The sequence below is a fragment of the Limulus polyphemus genome, unplaced genomic scaffold, assembly GCF_000517525.1.
Source record: "Limulus polyphemus unplaced genomic scaffold, Limulus_polyphemus-2.1.2 Scaffold469, whole genome shotgun sequence".
Classification (NCBI taxonomy): Eukaryota; Metazoa; Arthropoda; class Merostomata; order Xiphosura; family Limulidae; genus Limulus; species Limulus polyphemus.
In genome coordinates this window covers 287217-310153 of record NW_013666079.1, presented here as the reverse complement: position 1 = coordinate 310153, position 22937 = coordinate 287217, and the positions used below count along the sequence as shown (strand labels likewise).

Genomic DNA, 22937 nt, shown 5'->3' with positions numbered 1-22937 from the left:
ATATCGTATATATATATATATATATATATATACATATATATTATTCATACCTTCGGTGTACAGAACGCAAGCAGATTTTGACATCAGATTTTGGGGTAAAAAAGTGCGTCTTATACACCGAAAAATACGGTATTCACTCTTTTCTGACTCAATACGAATTTCCAGGAAGAAGAGTGTGTAACGGCCCTGTGCATGACTATATTCAGACAATTTTAGACAGCTAAGAACGTGACCTTTCACTCATTATAAGATTTCACAAGACCGGTTCGTCTTCTTGATGGTTGTTTTGACAAAATCTTCAGGAAACCATAAGATGAGTTAAAACTGTATTTACATGCATGCGACGCTAAGATGTATTCTGTAAAACACCAGAACTGATGAAACGGTGTTTCTCTTTTAATTAATAACAAATATTATGAAACATTAGAGAAATATAAAAGATAACTGAAATAGTTCAACTCTACTTTATCGTGAAGAGCGATACCAATGTGATAAAGTATTATTTTCAGTGTGAATAGCGATAACAATGTGAGAAAATATTACTTTTAGTGTGAAGAGTGATAATAGACTGAGAAAGTTTTTTTCCTCGTGAAGAATGATAAAAGTGAGAAAGTATTTTCAGAGTGAATAGGGATAACAATGTGAGAAGAAAGTATTATTTTCATTGTGAAGAACCATAACAATGTGAAAAAGTATTATTTTCAGTGCGAGTATCAATAACAGTATGAGAGCGTATTGTTTTAAATATGAAGAATAAAGCCAATATTTTGAAGTTTTCTGTTAGTGTGAAGATTGATGACAACATTAGAATTGTTGATTTTAGTTAGAACTGTGATAATATATTATTAAAAACAGCTTTGATCCTATAGTGTGAATAAAGATCATAATGTTAAAATTGTTAGTCCTATAGTATGAAGAGGAATAACAGTGATAGAAAGTGCTGATCCTATAGTGTGAATAAGGATCATAATGTTAAAATTGTTAATCCTATAGTATGAAGAGGAATAACAGTGACAGAAAGTGCTGATCCTATAGTGGGAATAAGGATCATATTGTTAAAATTGTTAATCCTGTAGTATGAAGAGGAATAACAGTGATAGAAAGTGCTGATCCTATAGTGGGAATAAGGATCATAATGTTAAAATTGTTAATCCTATAGTATGAAGAAGAATAACAGTGATAGAAAGTGGTGATCCTATAGTGGGAATAAGGATCATAATGTTAAAATTGTTAATCCTATAGTATGAAGAGGAATAACAGTGATAGAAAGTGCTGATCTTATAGTGTGAAAAGATATAACAGTTTTAAAAGAGGTAAAATAAATTTCGAAGATATTGATAAAAAATGGCAGCGTTAGGAAGCGTTAGTCTTAATTTAACAAGTGATAAATCTGAACGTTGCAAGAGATGACTGGAAGGATGCATTCTGATATGATTGTAGAGCCGATATTACTCCTAGTCATCAAACTATGGAAAGCATGATGAAATGATTATTAAGAATGTGTCGAAATTAAAGGCGCATTTACAACTAATTAGTAGTAACTGAAAATATGAGGATTTTACAAATTGATATAGGGTTGAGTTGAAATGAAAGGACTTTAATGAATTAAATGAAGGTTTGCAGCGTTATTCGTCCTTCTGAAATGAGTGTATTTCCGCTTGTCTTATAAAACGTCTGTCAGCTTGTGAATGTTTTAAAACGCAGATGTCACTTTTGAGGATATGATTTATTGAAAATGATTAAATGGCTTTTTTCTTCTCGTCACATTTAAAATTTTCTGTTCTTTATTATACGAGCTTTATCACTCTGTGTCGAGAAAAACGCAGTTTAAATAATCTTGAAATCTAAGTGTGGAACTGAAATTCCTTGTTAAAGAACATTTTCTAATTTTCTGTCACGTATTATGACGGTACTTGAGTTTACAGACACCCAATTTTTTTTAAACAAAAATTCACATTGATAACAGAAAAAAAAAATGCTAATAAATTTCATTGTGTTTTACTTGAAAATTTCCGCAGACAATTTTGGTGTATAAAAATTTATACAAGTAATGACGCAATAGACGTTTTGTTCTCAATATGAAAGTCAACGTAATGTCTGTTTGTGTTGACATGGACACTCTAGGCACGTGACTCACTGACTTAATAATACTATAAGCTTTCTCGCGTCAGTAATTTTAATAAAAAAAGTACCGTTTAGGAATAAAAACTGGTAAAAACCGTCACATGTTACACGATGACTCGGTAATTTATTATTTGAAACTTCCCTCGTTATTGTACTTGTCAGCAGCGTGATACTTTAGCGTTCAAAAAATTGAGTAATGCCATAAAACGGCACCACCACCAAACGTGAACAATGGGCAGTGATCTGGATGGCGAAAATCGTGGTGTGAAGGTTACCCTTCTCCAGCAAAAGCGTGACCCTTCGATCATAAATCTAAGGAGAGTGTACTCACAATCCATGGTTTTCATAATGCTCCTCCTCCTGCCGCTCCATTGATTCTAACTACGATAAACAAACCAGTTAACGACCTTAGATCCCTAAAGTGTAGCTCAAACAACGCCATTGTGGCCATTAACCAATGGTTTTAAGCGACAATTTTCTCCGCTTCGGGCCCCAGTTCAATGTCCACATGGGGTTAGTCCGGTTGAAAAACGTAAAGCGTCAGACATTTTGAATGAGGACTCATTGTATTATTGTTCTCTTAATTAGTCATTACAGTAAAGGGGCGGTAACTACAAAATGACTGACAGCTTTAGAACTGCTTAGCCAGCAGGTCTAGAACATCTAGCCAGTCAGACACTATACTTCATGTCTGATCCAGCCTCATAGCTGAGCTTGAAAATAAAAGACGGTCGTCGATTGGATTGTTTAAAGTTAAGGGGCCAGACGTATCAAGCACATAGCTAACACCCTGGCGCCAAGAGTAGCCCGACCCTCCCAGCCACGTAGCTGGTCGTATCAGTTAGGAGAGCTTCGGCAAAAGGGCGAAGCTAACTCGCGAGGCAACAGAACAGCAGAATTAGCTGTTTTCGAGTGAGTGAGTTGCACGTAGCAGTTATCAAGCGTCGTACGACGCGTTGTACATGTGCCTCTCGCGCGGTACGTAGCGTGTTTGTTTACTTCAAGTCTCTACAACTATGGAGATAATGTTCTCTGTTGGTTTTGCGAATTTTTGAATTTTTGGATTTCCGGTTCAGGACTGCAAAATAAGAAATATAACTATAAAGTGTGATATTTAAAACATATAACGACCAGAAAGAATTCCTAGTTTTATAGGGGGGAAAAAGTAAATGGAAACGTACCTTCTGTTACTTTCACGTAAGGCATAATTGTTATCGTTCTTCTCTGGCATAGAATACGAGAAGAAACAAGGCCGGCACGGTTGTTGAACCGCTTCAGTCTGGGAGCCCTTCCTTCTTCCTCCATCGTGGATTTCCAACAAACCTACGGGCGGGCTGCCATGGATATGGCCTCAGCCGAACAGGGCCAGTCCGCAGCGCACCGCTGGGCCTACGATGGACCTCGTATGGGATCCGGACTAGATGGCTCTGGTAACTTACTCGCTCCAGACGATGTGGACGTCTTCTTTCACTCCCTGGACAGTAACGGAAACCCAGTAAACCCTGCAAGCTACTATGCCAGCCCTGCAGCCGCCAGGGCTGTTCACGGTTACAGGGGACCACACGGTTAGTAAAAATGACATATATACGATTAGATCTTTTATAGTTCATACAAATAATAAAATTCAAGCACCGATCATATTAAACAAAATTTAGAACTTAAAATAACTTCGCATAATTATTACTGATATTTACTGTAATAGTTGTCATAGAACTAAATATAACTACATTATATTACTGAATATACAGGTTGTGGCTTGCAAACCAATTTTGTAGAGTCTGTAAATTGACAGACGTTATTGGTTAAGATATAGTTAAGATTTCATGACTTATATGAGAGCTAAGATGTAGGGTTAGTTTTGACTGTTAAAGTACAATGATCAGTTTCACTAAGGGTTTGAAGGATCTTTGCATATAGTTTCTTAATCATTCTTGATGAATGTATGATAACTGGTCAGTCACGTTACTTATAAATTGTGCATGTGTTATTGGATTTGTGTTTGTTCAGCACAGTGGTCTTCAACATGTGAGAATTATTCTTTCACTCTTAATAATATTCCATGTTTTAGGACAATAAATTAAAAATAATTTGTTCCTCTTTACAATCACTACTTTATTCAGGGGCAGATTCAGGATTCCTAGTAAGGGTGAGGTAGGGGGTGTTCTTCCACCAGATAATGAAATCTCAAAAAAATTCGCTTTCTTTCTTAGGTGTAAGGTTACCTTTGTTTGGTAGTCTATCGGAAATGGGGGGGGGGGTTACTTTATTAAATCAACAGAAGTTTTTAATAGATATCTGATCAAAATTTAAAACATTCTTTTGCAAATAAACGATCTTTGACTTCAAAGAAAACCTTTAATTTGGGGGCCAATAAATACGTACATATATATATTTGTCTTCTACTAAAAATCATTTATTTGCTAAATGTCAAAAATAAAATAGTCCACCCTGCATACTCTGAGGAAAAATAAAGTTCTCCTCTTTATCAGTGCAGACTTTGTTCAAAGTGTCCAAGGAAAAAAAAGATTCATATAACTAGAACAGTTTAGCAAAACGTTCTGAATAAGAGAAACAGAGGACAATAGAATATTACTATTAGTCTAATGTTAAACTGTTATGTTTTATGGGACCATAATAATCTTAAATTTATTTATAAGGTGTAATTACAAATTACAGAGAAAGTTGTAGTGTGTAATTAGATATTAACATTAAATATATATTTAACTTGTATTAGTACTTTACTTCTTTTACACACAGGAACCACAGACATAATAAATCATGTATTCTAAGTTAGAAATCACGAATTATATTTCTAAATGTGTAAGAAGAGTATGGTTCTTGGCTGTGCGTTCTCATCGTGGTTTATGTTACCACAGATCATTGAGATTTTCCCACAAAAGTAGCTTAATATGATACTATATACATCTTTTAAATATTTTGAAATGTTATCGTTTGGCTTTGTGTCATATTTAAATTATAGAATTAGTTCACAACTTTCCATTAGTATCTCTAGACTTACTAAAATAAAACTAAATGACGTGTGACTTCATCCGATGTTTGTTCAACAGCCTTGTTGAAATGTACAATAATAAATCATATCACGAGTCTTGTTTACATAGTGGTGATAATTTACACGTGTAATAATAAGCAAAGAAATATCGTGATTCTTGTCTGTGCTATAGAACTGAATAAGCTAATGTTTCGGATGCAAATGAGGCTTAATTAAAACCAAAAGCAAAAGTTTTTACTGGCTTATTTAATCATGTGATGTTTGAGACATTTCAAAATTTCACATTCATTTTGTATAATAAAGACTGTAAGTTATATTTGTTTGTTTTCTCCGGAACGACACCTTATCCACACAGTAAGCTAAATGTCAGAAATTTTTATTGTTCATGTATAGCTGTACCTAATCTTAAACCGCGAATCAAATGAAAGGCAACAAGTCAGCACCACCTGCCTCCTGAAGCGGTTACTTCTAGCCGAATAAGTTGGATTGAGTGTCACTTTTATAAAGACACACACAGCTAAAAGTGCAAAGTGTGTTTTATAACACCGCATCTCGAACCCGAGACCCTGAGAACCCCTGTTTTATACGCTAATCACTACGCTATCCTTGGGTCAGATTAATGTAATCAGAAGGTCCGTGTATATATTATATTATCAAATATGAACGGTCATATAATGAACCTGTATCTCCACCAATATTGTTTCCATTCACTACACAAGCCTGACGATATAAGTGACGTAGATAAATTATTCTCCAATAGCAGAATGTCTACTGCCTTTTATAAAATAAGCACCAAAATAACTTACAAGTTTGTTTGTTTTCTTTAATGTTAAGCAATTACAGTAGAGTAGGATGTTGTTCTGCTATCAGATTATTTCGTACAAACCAATGCGTTAAACAAAGCCCTTCCTACAGTTTAGAAGTTTCCTTGTAATGATGTAAATAATGTTACAGGAACGTTTAATAATAGAAAACAAATGGTTGACTTTATATCTTTCCTCTTTTCAACAACAGGGTTTGATTGAAATCATATAACACTTAACTACGACATTGGGAAATTAGGAATAGGGTTGAAATTCCATTACTATGAGGTTGGTTTTAAGACAATATAATATAACTTCTTTCTACGTCTTCTAAAGCCCACTCTCTGTTTTCAGTGTTAATGCAAGTTGTAAAGCTAGGTCTAGAATTTTTTAACGCCGACCATCCGCCATCCTTACATCTGCATAGCATTCTAATGACTTCAGCAGAAATTATATACTGCTGCGCTATGGCGTCACAGTAAAAAATGTGGCTCCCTCTAAACGTAAAAGGGTATATTAACAAAAATATTGTATTGATATTATGCAGACAATAGTTAAACAAACCTTTAATGTTTCTGAATTACAATTATGTAAGCTAACTACCAACTTAATTCACATCTTATAACAGTGCTTATATGAATTTTGCTTAAAGTATATCATAGGCTAAAATCTACCGCTGATAATAAAAGCAACCTTTGAATTGTACAGGTTTTGTACACGGTATACTTGCTATTTATATTCTGACATTTGGTGAAAATGAAAATCAATAATTTTTGAGTATTATTATTATTACTAGTACAGGATTCAATTCAATCATGCGTGAACAGAATCATTTAGTGTTATGTTCCCTATACGTTTTAAAATTAGCCTACGTTCATTTAAAACACATAAAAAATGAGAGTATATAAAGAGAGAAACCAGATGCCAGTTTAAAATATTCCATTAAACATATATTAAACTTTGCAGGTTTTCGAAAATTATCTTTCTGAGGCCAAATTCAAGCTGTCACCCGTAATTTTGAAAATGTATCATAACATTACAAATTTAGAGATCCCCCCTTGTTTAGGGCTCTTCAAAATAAAGACCGACACGATTCTCCATTAGTTAATTATTAGAAGCATCATTGATGGAATCGTACATGCTTGAAAAACAGCTCTGAAATACTTAGATATTAGATTAGCAGACAAAGGAGTATGCGTTGTTATTTTCCCAAAAAACATATTCATTTGAGAGCAAACTTGGAAGAATATGTTTTCAAAAATGCATCAGAACGAACAGAAGCTCTGTGTTAAAACGGAGTGATGTGGAACGTTAGGTTGGACTGACAAATGTCGTTAATGGCGGGAAAGGCAAGAACAGAAAATGTGTTTTAGTTTTAGGCTCGACCTAAACATGTGTTTCGTAGATCGAGCGTCAAATCTTATTTTGCAAAACAGATATTGTTACGATCTGGGTTGTAGTTAGATAACAAACAGTTAACGGTATGTTATCTGCAGGTTTTCCATATAGTGTATTAAACATGTTCGTACCTTTAAAATTACTACATTTTTAATTACTTCACAATAGGTAGCTCTTCTTACATGAATGTGCAATAGAGCAATATAACTTAAAATTGTATTGTTTTATTGCATTGAGTTATTTATTGCTTCTGTTAGTACTGAAAGTCATAGCAGCGCTTGCAGAACAGTGGTAGTACATACCAGTGTGTGTTTTAGGATCTAAAAATATATGATTCATACGTCTGTGAACTTTAAGTGACCGTTTATTAATGTAACGCAGCGTCTTTCTTGTCGCAACGCTCAAGAATAATGATGTTTTCAAATAACTCAAGTTATTTGTGAATGACATCACAGTTTGAGTTTAAAATACTTTAGAGAAAGATTGCTCAGTGTTGATCAAGTGTGTATCTTTTTCCTTCGATACTCATTTTAATATGGTATTAAATAATGTAATAATACTAAACAGAATCTAGAGCTTATAGAAATTATTTTCAACTTTGACTTAAAAGTGTACAAGAATGAAAAACTTAGGAAACACTGGCGCGTGAAACAAAGAATTACACGCTGTTGCCTTTTACCCTTACAAAGGACGTATATGCACGTAGATTGTTAAAGGAAACGCTGTAATCAGTTTTCTATTGCATAAATTGTTAAACAAAACACAAGTTAGATTACTCCATTAGGCATTGTTAAAGACAATACAACAGTTAGAATTCTCTACCATGCATTATTAAAGAAAACAGAACAGTAAAATTTCTCCAAATGCATTGTTAAAGAAAACATAACTGTAATATTACTCCAATATGCATTGTTAAAGAAAACATAACAGTAATATTACTCCAACATGTATTGTTAAAGAAAGTAGAGCTATCGGAAACGTTCTAGAGTTTAAAAAAAAGGAAAATGTTCTCCTCAATAAAGCTATGAATTTATAACTAAAAGTACACAATTTCCAACACCTTATTATGTGTATGCTTGTTATTTAAATCTGTATTTGTGTTCCAATGATTTTTATGTCTTTAAAACAATGGCAACAACGTTTAGTCATAAAACATCTAATAAATCATATACATTCTTTTGTTCGGTATTTATTAAATGAAGTAATCATTACAAGCAATGGTTTTTATTGAACGATCAGATGATTAATTTTTATTAATATAGTACTTCAATTAGAGGAAACTTTCTCTGAATGATGTAAGTCCTTATCGTGACTACACGTGACTAAACTCTTCTCCATTCCATCCGCATGTAACCACAACCGTATTTGAAGTGAACTTTTATCTGACCAAACACCACGAGTAATTATATGAATTGATCGTGTGTGAAACGTTTACTGCCCATTGTATTTCTACAACGAAGAGCGAAGAATCGTTAAGTTCCTGAATACAGTATAAGCATTAGACAACAGTTACTTCAACAACACTTAAAATCTACTGAGAGCCATCAGCAATAGTTGCGTATTAATATCGTAATTTATGGTACATTACTCTGTACGTATTTATAGAAGTATGTGCTATTAATTAGCATTTGCTTTAACAGACAGAATAATTTCTAAGTTTATCAATAAAAAATATGACTTACATCTTCAGAAAAGAAAAAAAAAATGCTCAACGTTTCAGCTTCTATCCGTTTTTGAGAGTATCCAGTATATGCAATCATAGATAAACGTATAGCTAAAATTTGTATTTCAAATATCTATCTCTGATTGCATATGCTGCATGTTCCCGAAGAAGTTTAGCGTCTAAAATGGTTCAGCAAAAACAAAATAGAAACACAATTCTGGTGACATAGGCTATATTTTGTGTTTTAATATGTTTTTTAGAGCTCCAGTCACCGCGTTGAACTTTAAGAAACAACGGAGTATTTTTTAGTTTCGTTTATATTAAAAGTTAGTTGGAACTGAAAATTTGAATCTGAACAGCAACTTATGCACAGATGATCTAAAGGGCTAGGTGAGACGCCCCTAGGGTTCAGGTACAGCCGTCCCGAATTTTGAGCTACTGTCAAGTGCAACAAACAGTACCCACTGCCACAAGGGGATTGCCCGAATTTCTAAACCGATTAACAGGATTGACTGCCACTTTTATTACGCGCCCACAGTTGAAAGTACGGACCATGTTCAGCAGCATCACGTCTCAAAACCGTCAATCCGCAGCCCGACACGTTAAACACTAGACGACGCCCTGCTCGTAAGGTAATTGGTTTCATGTGTTACATAACACCTACGGTGGAAGGGTTTGAAGATGATTAGATTCTGACCTATCCACCCAAAGATAAATGCCAAGCCATAACGACGTTGAACTCAAATAAAATTAGCATTCTTTATTATAAAGCAGAGATTATTAGTATTCAAAATAGCATATGAATTTTGCGTAATAAATTTGTAAGTCTGAGACTGTTTTCAAATGCTGAGCACAGCAGCAAGGTCAAAGCTGTTCATCTCTTCGACTGTCTTGATGTGGATTTTCCTGCTTATCTTGTAATATTCTGTGGTCTGGTTAATAACTCCCCTAAACACTGCTTGTCAACTGGGTTCAAGATAAAAACTGTAAAGATATCATTGGTTCAAGGTCACGTAAACTTCCTCACGTGCAGTTATAATTTGTATAAATAATTACAGTGAAGAAAGGATGACCTGGTGTTAAGTGATGCGTGTTGGACAGTACTTCATATAGTGATTATTTTACATTACATGTCAGCAATAGACCTGGTAGTGTTTGGGATACCAGTACATTTTACTAGATGCAAGCATAGGTGGTGTATGAATCGACTAACCAAAGATCCCGCATAACGAAGTTGAGCTATTAAAGACTAAAAGGCTTTGTGATCAGCTCTTACGAAAAATAATAAAATTTAAAATATTAGAAAGCATTACATGAGTACCTTAGTAGCATTTCGAATTTGTTGACTGTGTTGTCTGAACTGAGCAAGTTTGTTAACAATGTGATGGTGAAATGAACTAAGACGTAACAGCTGTTTCCATGATTTAACTGCTGATCAATACGAATTCCTAGAACAAAATCGAAACATTCTCAGAACTAAATGCTCGCTGACTTCATAGCTGTAGCAGGCATAACCGTCCAGAGAATTTCCCTGTTTCGTCATGTCGCGTGCCTGAGTTCAGTAACTTTAGCCCACAGCGCAACACGATCAGGGCCTAGCTTAAAAGCTGATGGTAGCCGGTCTGCTAACAAACTACGTGATCAGTGACACAAGATTTAACTGACACCCGCTTTTTTTCAACAAACTGTTTTGTCAAGTTCTAGAGGTTTCCACAAAATTCTGAATTTGATACGTATGTTAATGGGGGAAATAGTGGGAGCTCCCCCTCTCTTAGTCAAAACCAATACATTCCAGTACATACTTCATTTACGCCCAGTTGTTATGCCCCAGTTGTTGATAGAACGAGGTTCATCTGTCAGAAGAAAAAAAAGAGAAATTTATTGACTTATTGATTTTACTTTTGAAATTTGATAAAGATAAAAGTAGTGGTCCAATTTCATTTTTTCTAACTCATCTTCGAGACAAACGCAGAGATTCATGTTATATTAACTTTCCTAGTAGTCTTGGTTTCCGAAGTAATGTCATCATGTTTTAGGCTACACTAGTTGTTTGTTCGGTATTTGAACCAGTGTTAACGTTTCAGTGTCAGATGTTTATCACTATATATATATAACTTGCGAAATAACTTATTCTTTGTTAAGTGCCCTCTTTAGTTAGTATCTGTATGGACTGTATATAAAATACAACAGATAGAGCTAACAGGCTGTTTTTCGTTCAACAAGAAAAGTGAGTTTTTATGGAAATGGTTTGGGTTTAGAAGAGGTGAGGAGATTTAATTGTAAAATTTATATTTAATATTGTGTTTGTGAAATATTGTACACCCAGTTATGTACATAATCAAAACAACAAGAAATTCGCTCTACATTATATAACAAACTTTCTTGTTAAGATTCTGGATTCCAAATTTTACAATATCAGGTTGAAACGCTAAAACTGGACGTAAGCCCGGGTTAAACATGTTACTTTACAATATCAGGTTGAAACGCTAAAACTGGACGTAAGCCCGGATTAAACATGTTACTTTACATGCCAGTGAGATTATGATCAATAAAATCAGATAAAGTTTAGGAAGATAACAAAACTTGATTGTGATCAATAGATATATATAAAGTAAAATACAGATAGATAATGAATTGCGATATGAAAACAAGTCAGCTTGCATCAGTAAACACAACTCATATTATAACTGTCTGTGAGCTTGAGTGTAGGCTCTGATAACCCTATTGTAACCGGCTAAGGGATTAAGTGTCAGCTTTTATCACCCTACTTAAACCGGCTGAGACTTAGCCTGGATGTCAACTTTGATCACACTGCTGTAAATTGCCGAAAGCTTGAGTGCCAGCTTTGATCACCCTATTGAAACCTGTTGAGAGCCTGGGTATCAGCTCCGATCATCCTACTGAAACCGGTTAAGAGCCTGAATGTCAGCTCTGATCACCCTACTGTAATCGGCTGAGAACTTGAGTATCAGTTCTGATCACAACTAGTTCAATGGCAAAAACTTTCATTTAATGAAAATCCATATGATTTACGATGTGAAAACGAAACGCTCTATAGTTTTTATACATATCCACGCTTTTTATACTCTGTCATGAAAACTGCTTTAATAAAACTGATAGTGATTACAATTCATTTGTTTAATCTGATTCACATCATAACAGTTGTTTTTCATGAAAACCGATGATGATATATATATCGCTTCGGTCACTACCATGTCAGTTCAATCTCAGTCAGCCTGATGAGCCTTGGTTGGGGCATAAGGTTTCGTCGGCATTGAGTATAGAAGATATAATGTGGTTGACATATTATAACATATTTTCCTCTGCTTTCACCCATGGGCTCTTAGAATTTCGAAATAGAATTTGAGACTATTCAGATTTTTCTCACTTACGGCCATATAAAGCTCCATAGGGTTGCAATATTTATCATCAACCCAGCTGGATATTCTTAACAGGTTAGTATATTGTTTTGTTGCGTCGAATGCGAGCTCATAGGCTTTCATATCACAATTCACCACCACTCAGTTGTGAAGAAAACCTAAGTGGTAAATACAGTTGTAAAGGTGAATAAACTGAAACTCTCTCTCTCTCGGAGTGAAATAGCACAAAGTGTGTGTGTGTGTGTGTGCGCGCGCGCGCGCGCGTACGTACGTGTATCTAAAAACTACGCCAGGTTAAATGACTTGTTTTTTTAGTTTCTTTCATAGTTTTATCTTTATATGTTGTGAAAAGTTTGATGCTTTACTGGAGAGCCTGAAACTTGCAATTATGTTTTCTTTTTCGTTTCCTATTTCTTAATACTTTCGTTGGACAAAGCCCACAGTTAAAACTGATCTGAATGTAAATCTTCTGACTATATTCCGTAAGTTATACTCTTCTGAATACAAAGCATGGTGGCTTTACGTTAAGATTAACATGTGTCGATCTCCATGGCTTTGTGGAGCCTCATGGAGAGTTGGTAAACAGGAACAGACATCTTGACAAAGCCTTCCCACAGCAGTTTCTTGATAGAGCCGGCAATAAGCGCCCACCCCTTGAACAATTCGAGGCGTTGCAAGTGCGCGAGGACAAGGACGAGCCCCGCGGGGTCTCTCCCGCCAACTACAGCACAACATCCCCTTTTACCTGCCTTTGGCAAGGGGCATAATTCAGTCTATTCTGGCTGTGACGGCTGAAGGTTCATAATTTGTGTGCCACTTTGGTAAAAGTGTCGTGCTTTAAATGCCTCTCCACCACCGACAGGCAACAAGTGAATTTATAAAAAAAAACATAGAAACACTTTACATTTCCCTCATGTATTACAGCAGCGCTCTGAGGTCGAGAGTTGTTGCCGGATCGGCCTGACGCAAAAGTAGGCATCGCGTTAAAGAATACATTGCTTGCCATTTCTATTGATATTTGGTAAATAAAGTAAAAAATAATTTAAAAAAATACTGAAACTAACTGACGGTTTGGTGATCACAGACACCACATGAAATCAAAGTGTTTTTATAAAAGTATGTATATATCATTGTCTTCAGAATGGGCATAATTAGTTTTGTATCAAATTACAAAATTAAATAAATAAAATTTATGACACCTTCCTTTTCTTTCCAACTATCAATTTTACTCTGTATAAATAATATGCTAAATACTCACCATCGAAATGATTTTGTTTTTCACGAAACACGTCATTATTTGTATCACATTTCGTCATTGAATAATTGTAAAAACCAAGGGAAAACGCAATAGCATTTAATCTTATTTTGACTTCTACCAAATTTGTCTTTGAAGTTAACTAACAGTGTTACCTGACTATGGTTGACGTTTTATTTCAAACAACAATGACAAGATTAAATAACAGGTACTAAGTACAGTCTCAAAGAAATACGTGTTAAGCTTCAGTTCCCAATAAGTCAAACAAATATGATTCTAATTACTTGTTCATTGCTTCTGAATATTGCAAGTAAAAAAACTGAGGAAAATTGACTGGGAAGATATTTACTCATGTCTTTTCTGAGATGAAAATACAACTAGGACTGTAAGCGAAGTAGGGCTCTTTTGGGGGTGTTATTATTCAGGAGCGTCGCCGGGAGTGAGGTAGGAGGAGCTAACACCCTTTGGGACCATAAACAAACATTAATTCCACGAGCCGTCACGTCTATTTGCAGACAGCAGCGAAACAGATATACATAGCTCAGCCATAACGTACTGTACGGCCGGCGGTTTGGTTTCTCAGTACGGTGTGAATGGGCAAATACCATACCGTTCGTCACCTCACTGATCAGGTAAACGTCATACTACAGAATCACGTTCTGGCCGGGATAAATTCTTCATATGCTCATTTATGTGGCTGTTGTTCATCTACATACTCCCAGCCAGTTCGATACAGTAAGATACTTTGCTTAAAATGAAGGATTCAAATGTCAATATGTCTACCTTATATTATATAATAAGGTGCAAAATAGTTGTTAAAAAGGAATTTACATAGGTGTAACTGTGACGAAAATGTAAACTTCAATTAATCAATGAGTATATAGGATTCAGTTTATTTTTAAAACTTGCATGAATATTTATTCAAATATAACTTGTTCATCATCGAATTCTAGTCATAACATGTACAGTTTTATGTACACGTATCTACGAACAGAAATGAACCCCCATAAGAAAATCATGGCGCCTGATATGTTACCAACCTGAAAAAAAATCTACGTGTTTTTTTCTTAGATGATAAAATAGACGAAAAAAAAAAAGAAGGTATCTCCAATCTGTTAACTAAGGACAATAAGATCGGGGTCTATGGAAAGGTTCTTAAGTTTCCACGGTGTTTGTTTATTGAGCGGCTCAGTGCACTACGGGGAAGCCACGTTTATTTCCTGTTATAAATTTCGAGTTTTACACGCGCAGTTTTGTGGCTTGGGCAATTTGGTAAAATCGCAGTTGAAGCATAGCAGAAATTTATATAACTGACTCAACAAACAGAAAATGTAGTGCCTTCCCTGAAACTGAAACTAATATTTAAACTGATTACATAAGCTTTTTTTGTTTGTTTATACGTGTAATAAAGTGTAACTGACAGCTATTGCATCTCAAATACTGCAAGTCTTAGCTTGTATTTCATTGATTACGAAGGACAAATTCTGGAAGAACTTTAAAACTATGGCAATTAGCTTGTAAAGCTCGGAATCCACTTTTTTGTCGTGAGGACACATTTTAAGTATTTAAAATGTAGAAATTTTAGGGGTGGTGTTCTTCTTGATAGAAGTTAGATTTCTTTTCTGAAGATGTGAAAAATTAAGTTATGTAAAAAACTAATTGTACTCTTTAAACATGTTAAACTGATATAATAATAGATTTTTTATTTATTTATAGATTAATCTGAACTTATTTTATCTTCTTTGCAGCCAGAGTATCAGGAGGCCAAGTCTGTCGGCCACACTTTCACCCTCCTTTACACCCATGGATCACCGAAACAGCCAAGCCCATGGTACCACATCCAGCACATGGGTCAGCTTGGTGTTCTCCTTTCTCAAGCAAGCCCCCTCATCATCCCAGCCCATCAGGAGCTCCTTTGGGGATGCACCCTGCTACTCACCCAGTTCCCAGCTCTTCCAGCCTTCCTTCTCATTCTAGTCCACACTTGTTCAGCTTTCCCCCAACACCTCCGAAGGATGCCACACCAGACAACGTGACCGGCGCCAGTTCTGGAGGCATGGACTTCAGCGGTGGCGCAGCGGGGTTCGGGACATCGGATGACAAAGGCACAGTCGCCGGAATGATAACCACGTTAAGCTCTCTCACCAGCTGCTCCGGTAGCAAGCCTAGAGAAGGTAGTAATGGCTTCTCCACGTCTCTTAGTCCCATCCACCAAACTGCCCATCCCATGCCCACTTATCCTGCCTACATCCCAGGTCCTCATTCGGCTGGACCTCCGCCTTCTGCTGACCTCTCCGGCGCGAGCTACGGCTTTCACGCTACAAGCCCCTTTTTAGGCTCTAAATCCTTACAAACATCCTTAGTTTCCACAAACACCACGTCCACAAGTTCTGGCAACAAACCAAGAACTAAAGGAAGGTCTAGTGCGGGTAAGAACAACACTTTTCAGGCAGTTGGGTGCAACCTTTAACTTTTCTCAGCCTTACTTCCTTACCCTGTTTCTCCCACGTGCTTCTAGCGTCATCTCTTACGCTTTCTCTCAGACTAACAGCACATGAATTATTCGGGATCAGACTGGCAGCTAATAACATTTATGCCTTTAGCAATCTGCATTTTATACACCCATACTAATAACTTCTGCCTAACTTGTACTAAAAGCTGAGTAACAATATGCAGGCAAATGGATACCTCTTTAGCCTATACTAACACCACGTGACAAGTATGTTGATCAAAGCATGTTTTTTGTGGTTTATTTCCCATTTAATCTAAGCCCAAATCTTAAAATTGTCTATTGCTTTTATCACGCTTAAATAATTTTAAGATATGTTGTACATTTATGGTTGTTAAGAATTTGCTATTTTATTGTTTCATAGTTTACATAATTTACGTACAGTTGGTTTAGTGTATAAATTATGAACGTTTGTCAGTTGTTTCTTAACAGTTTCTGCACATTTTGTTAATTCGTATGTTTAATTTCTTTGTAATTTGTGTTGTTGTTTTTTTTCAGTTCGTGAAGTAAAACATTGTTTACTACATGTATTACAATAGATTTAGTACTTTCCAAGATACTTAGGTGTTCATTATAAATAACCTAAGCATTTTTTTCTGGGTATGTGTTTGCATAAACAATTGGGTTATATATAAAAAGTATGATACAACTTTCATTTTTTTATGTCAAAACATTGCAGTTTTGTTTACAAAAGCATTTTAAACATACTTAAGTTTATTGTTAATATCAGTAGTTGAATCTTTAAAATTGTTGACCTAAGCGGTCCTTAAAATATCTAATAACTAAAGCTAGTTAGTAGAGTGTCTAGTCATTCAGCTCTTCTTGCAAGCTCCCCAGTGACACAGCGGACTTACAACGCTAGAAACCGGGTTTCGATACCCGTGGTGGGCAAAGCATAGATAGCCCATTGTGTAGCTTTGTGCTTAACTCCAAACAAACAAACAAACAATTTTCTTGAAAAAAATTAAAGATCTGGAGCTGTCGATCAAAGTGCTCATTTTCTTAACTATCAGTCGAACAATTGAGTAATTGAAGTTGTATGGTATAGTGTCAAATCTCTCATCTCTCCTTCAAAACATAAGTAACTGTTGCTGTCTGGCATAGTGTCCAGTCTTTCAACGAGAGTTTTTTAATTTAATAAGAAAAGTAGTCAAAATGTTCTTATAATGATAATCGTCAATGAGAAACTGAAGGAAGGTCATTATTCTCACCATAACCTTTCGTGATGTTATTGACCTTTTACTCTTACAACAAAAAATAAAAAGGCTAAGTTTAAAACCCTCATGAATGCAAGCTAGTAAAGCACGTGAGCCATGTGCATATGAAAGGAAAGCGGAAATATGTGGTTGATACTGTTATTAGTACCTAACATCCCTGAAGGTATATTTCCATATGATGTTGGAATAATCACTTGCTTCAGTAACAATGTAATTAGCAAAGTAATGATATATTCTATCGCTCAATTCTACAAACTGGTGTTGGTCGTGCAACTCTGGTAGGTTAACTTGTTAAAAAGTGTCTTACTAGCGACAGCTAGTGAGTTAACCCTTTAACTCTGTTGGTAGAGTGTTCCTTCAAAACAAGCGTAGTACAGATCCTTATTGCAATATTGCTAAACCCTTGTAGCAAAACAAAAGGTCAGATGACTATTCCTATAAATATTTACAACGCATTTTAAACACATAAGCACGAATGTTTGTGTCAGTCACAACTTTCATTTGCGTTGTCAGGAAGAATTCACTTGATATTAGACACGCTTCGGCCTCTCTGAAGCTGGGAAAGGGTCATGTGTCGTCATTTGTAATGGATTTTGTCTGAAAGTATTATACATTTTAATCCTAATTACATATACCTACCTAAATTTCTTTCCTCTACATGATGACGGTATTAGGCTTAACAAAATCATAAAATTCAGCACATTTTAGCACAAGTTTACAGAAAGTTTTGTCTGAAAGTATTATACATTTTATTCCTAATTACAGATACCTACCTAAATTTCTTTCCTCTACATGAAGAGGGTATTAGGCTTAACAAAATCATAAAATTCAGCACATTTTAGCACAAGTTTACAGAAAGTTTTGTCTGAAAGTATTATACATTTTATTCCTAATTACAGATACCTACCTAAATTTCTTTCCTCTACATGATGACGGTATTAGGCTTAACAAAATCATAAAATTCAGCGCATTTTAGCACAAGTTTACAGAAAGAGTAGCTGTTAGTTTAAAAAAATTCCTTTCGAAACAGAAGAGAAAGAATGTTAACGTACAAAGCTTGTGGTTGTCTTTAATTGAACGACAAAGATGTATAATACTTTTATTCCGTGACTTAGGCAGATTGATTGATGTCTAATGTGTTACCTGTATGTAATACGTTATGATAGTGTAAAATCATTGTAATTGGAGAGTAATTGTTTGATAACGAGAGACGTAGTGACAAAGAATTTCAACAATCCAACGGAAACAGATTATCAATAAGTTATAAGTTTATCATTTGGAAATGCAACGAAGCAACTAATTCGTTAATTTCCTCTCTAGGATAATGCCCTAGCTGCATAGATCAATGGTAATATTGTTATAATTATGCCACTGTGCTAGTTACTCTAAGAACGTATGAGTGAAAGCAAATAATAGTATGTAATAGTATGCCAACCACATTACATCTGCCATATATAGTTCTTAAGAGGCCTTTTGCCCCATACCATGGCTCATCAGGCCAGTTTCGATACGACAACGGACATAGCAGTGATCTAGGCGCTATATATATATCATCAATTGCATGAACAACGACTGTTATAATGTGATCTAGATTAAGTAAGTGAAGAGTAATTATTGTCAATCAATTATTTATTTAATTCTATCGTAGGCATGAAATTGTAAGAAAAAATTGATAATTTATGTACATATATATATATATACATACTGGTTGAGAAATTTAAACACATAATTATATACAATTCACATACTTTATTCGATTAATTCTAACCCGTCGTCGTTTGAGAGGTATCTTTGAAAGATATAACATAACGGTTCTCGTGCTTTTAAGGAAGCTTATTCACGTTAAAGGCGTAGTTGCACCAGGTTATTTCATATAATGTTTTAACCTTGAAGTTTGATGGTTTTATAATTGTGAAAGCTGATCATGAAAGTGTTATACTTTAGTTTCGTAACTCAGTTTATTTTGTAGTTTTACTATGATAACATTAAGGGTGTGTAGTTTGATCATGATATTACGTGCCTGAAAAACACATTGAGGAACTATAAAATCTGGTGGTTTAGAAACATTAGATTATTTTAAAATATCTTATAACGTAAAAAAATTAATAAGTAGATCTGTACGAGTATTTCTCAGCTTTACAATTAGTACGATGTTGTTTACAAACGGAAACATGTTATTAACTGACACGTTGTTAGGCTTAGTAAAACTTTACAAATTAATACGTTCTACTTTGTAGCCAATATTACTGAAATAGATGAGGATCAGATAGTTTTGGCATATTATAAACATTTTGAGGTATATTCATATTCTAATATCCATAATATTCATAATATCCCTGTATATTAGGATACGCTCAGTATTTTTTGAGTTAAACAGAATGGATATATTTTGATTTATGTGTCGGGATATGTCAGTGTTTTGGGGTTAACCTTGGGCATATATGTTTGCTTTACATGTAGAGGTATCTTCAGTGACACGTAGTTGGATAGGATCAGTTTGTTTTGATTTACATGTTGGACTATATTCAGTGCTTCCGAATTAGACAGGATAAGTTTGTTTCCTACCCTTTATTACAAACGAATTTTTATTTCACCCGTCCAACGGACGGGTACTCCAGCTAGTGTTCAATAATTTTGGAATTCATTTTGGTTTATATTAGAGAATGTACTCTGTGTTTATGAGTTAGACAAGGTCAGTATGTTATGGTTAACTAACGTCTTGGAATATGTTCAGAAATATTGCAATTTTGAACAAGTCAAGGATTTGACACTATCGCTTTAGTGAATTCTATTGTCATTCCTGAGTAATCCATAAACAGGGGGGGGGAGAAGGTAACACAGTGTTTGGTACTAAATAACTGACCATAAAGGAAAAAGCTGCGTATGGTTCTTATTTTAAAAACATAAGCAGATATGAATAATTTTAAAAAATTATGTACAAAGTCAACTGAAGTCCTTGTCAATTAAATATTTTTTCTTGTAATATAAAGATCGTCCCTCAAGTCCTAAGACTCATGTTTACCCAATAAAGCCACCAAAGAATCGTAATAGTCAGGTAGAATTAAAAGCTACGACACAACGAAAATAGACACAGCCTTATCTAAAAGATGACATATTCTGCCACGCCCATATGGATGTCACGTGGTAAATAAAGCGATGATACCTCGCTCGAATCATCTGATATTGATTGATGTGTTTGTCATGCAATAGTCACTCGGGTACTGATGATATTGCTTTTCTGGTTGACATATTCACTTTATCTTGAGCACCTGCACGTACTTGCATATACATCAATGAGAGTAAAGAATCTACAAGTCTCAGCTCAAGTTGTGGTTGCTGTATTGCTGTCAATATATTTCCTTAAAAATATATGGAGAACTTGACTAAGAAACTTGTCCCCTTTATTTATATGATTTTTTAATACGCTGCATTACATGTCAACATGTTGCTCATTTGTTTAATAACCCCTACTTTTATCTTCAGTATAAGCTTAAAATCTGTCTTCTGTTATACTAATTAGGGTGGAGCTTATGTGCACTTACAAGAAGCTGACAGGATTTTATAAGGTTTGGCTCCATTGTTCCGATGTAATGTAGCTTGCTGAATGGTGGCAATTTTGCCAACTCAGCGCTTCCTGGTGGCAGCAAAAACAATGTAATAGACATAAATAGATATTTTTCACTAGCTACTTTGGATCTTTAATATTGATACTCATTCTCAGTTATCGTGTTTTATTATAAAAACGTATTTTCAAAGAATTATTGTCCCGCGTCCTACCAGAGAGAGAGAATAACATCATGACAGAAATTATCAACAAATCGACTGTAGTGTCTTACAGGTCGCGATTTGCAGTGCAGAATGAAGTATTGTGGTTGTCACTCACTCAATAACTTGACGAGCAAAATAATTTGATGTAAGATACAGAGCTACCTGGTGTGTGAGTGCGGCTATTTCAAAAGTTTATCTGCTGGGCCTCCACACACCTTTGCTTCTCATGCAGAGAGGGGAGCTTGCAATCAGCAGAAGAATTAGGGAGCGGTCGCCAAAGTAGATTTTTGATAACCCAGATACGACAAGGGGATGAAAGCGTGATAATTTCCATAACCTGCCCGATTTATGCATGACATTAGTTCAGAGAAGAACAAAATTTGCCATAACAAAAAAAATTGGCAAAACTCCACATGTTGGTCTGGTACTACTATTTTAGTTACTTGGGTTAGATATAATCAGGACAAGTTAGTTTTTGTGCCTGGTTGAACATAAAGTAAGCAAGTGTTGAACACATCTCTCCACCATTGGAAAGGATAAATTGCACTCATAGGAGTTATTTGGAATTTTAATCGCTAAGGAAGTCTTTCAAGTAATTAATTTTACGCAGAACATTATATACTAAAAGAATTTAATGCTTGAAAAATTGTGGTTCTTTTACAGATCTTCCATTTAATTTTGACCGTTGACCAATTGGATGAGAACAATTGCGGTTGTTTAGATGAGTTTCCACAATGTGTGGAAATTGCAGAAGGGTTTAAATATATCTGTACAAGTGGTAGGATGGAAGTTACGGAAGCCATCGAAGCTCTGGCCTATTGACTACGTGGAAGTTACGGAAGCCTTTAGAGCTTGTCCGAGTGACTATATGGAAGTTACAGAAGTCGTCAGAGCTCTGCCCGAGTGACTATATGGAAGTTACAGAAGTCGTCAGAGCTCTGCCGAGTGACTATACGGAAGTTACAGAAGTCGTCAGAGCTTGCCCTAGTTAGGGATGTCCTTAGATCTCTGCCCAAGTGGCTGTGTGGAACTTACGGAAATCCTTAGATCTCTGCTCATGTGGTTGTATAGAAGTAACGGAAGTTTTATGAGCCCATCCCGTTTATCGTATTGTGTATCACACCTAAACGATTTTCGAAATGTTATTCATTCCTTGTTGCTCACAGAATTTAAATAAAGTTTCCTATGACTATCTGATTAACCTATCAAGTTGATTTAATTTCAGTCAATTCAGATCCACTGAGAATATCAATAATAACCTTCTGACAGAGAGTTAAAACACCAGTACTTCCAACTATAATCTCATCACAATTATATATATATATCGCGCTTCACTATCTCTTTCGAAAATAAACTATGTTCCAGCAAATATTTTGTGATGACTGTCATGGGATCCAAACCCTACATTTCAGCTCTATCGGAGGCATCTAAATGAAAGACTTACAGACCGTTTAGAATATCAATGTTGAAGTAATTATACCGTTTCAACCACGACCAGCAGTAAACAGGTAACGAGGGTCAAACAGCCTTAATCAGTTGTAACCTCAAGCTAAACAACCGCTATAGCAAAAGCTTGAACCTCTGCGACCATTTTAATGTTGTTCCTACTCCTTCAGAATATTCTGTGTGGCTGAAAGCACGCAGAAATAGTTCTGTTGCAAAGGTATTATTTCATTGTTTAAACGAAGACGACCTGTCTGCACTTTTGTATTAATGCACTAAATCAAAGCAGTCATAACTGAGCACGCCCTCTTTTAAATGTTCTAGCATTAGGTACTACAACCCCTATACTTCCTTCTATAGAGTAACT

General features: G+C 35.3%; 1 protein-coding gene and 1 long non-coding RNA gene across 6 annotated transcripts in view; one reads left to right on the top strand and one right to left on the bottom strand.

Annotated features, from left to right (window-relative positions):
• The window catches only part of LOC111085556, a 30137-nt gene extending 26697 nt beyond the window's left edge, over positions 1-3440 (bottom strand). The window contains exon 1 of the long non-coding RNA XR_002610375.1: positions 3306-3440. This is a non-coding gene — a long non-coding RNA (uncharacterized LOC111085556). The remainder of the gene's footprint in view (positions 1-3305) is intronic.
• Positions 1-22937, top strand: part of LOC106458478 (GATA-binding factor 2-like) — a 178958-nt gene that overhangs the window by 108843 nt on the left and 47178 nt on the right. For 3 of the 5 annotated variants that reach the window (XM_013917998.2, XM_022384692.1, XM_022384694.1), the window contains exons 2-3: positions 3358-3689; positions 15382-16062. In XM_013917998.2, coding sequence (XP_013773452.2) covers positions 3358-3689; positions 15382-16062 — 1013 coding nt within the window. Of the gene's footprint in view, positions 1-3015; positions 3103-3357; positions 3690-15381; positions 16063-22937 lie in introns of those variants that run through there. The other 2 variants (XM_022384693.1, XM_022384695.1) reach the window with 2 other exon arrangements.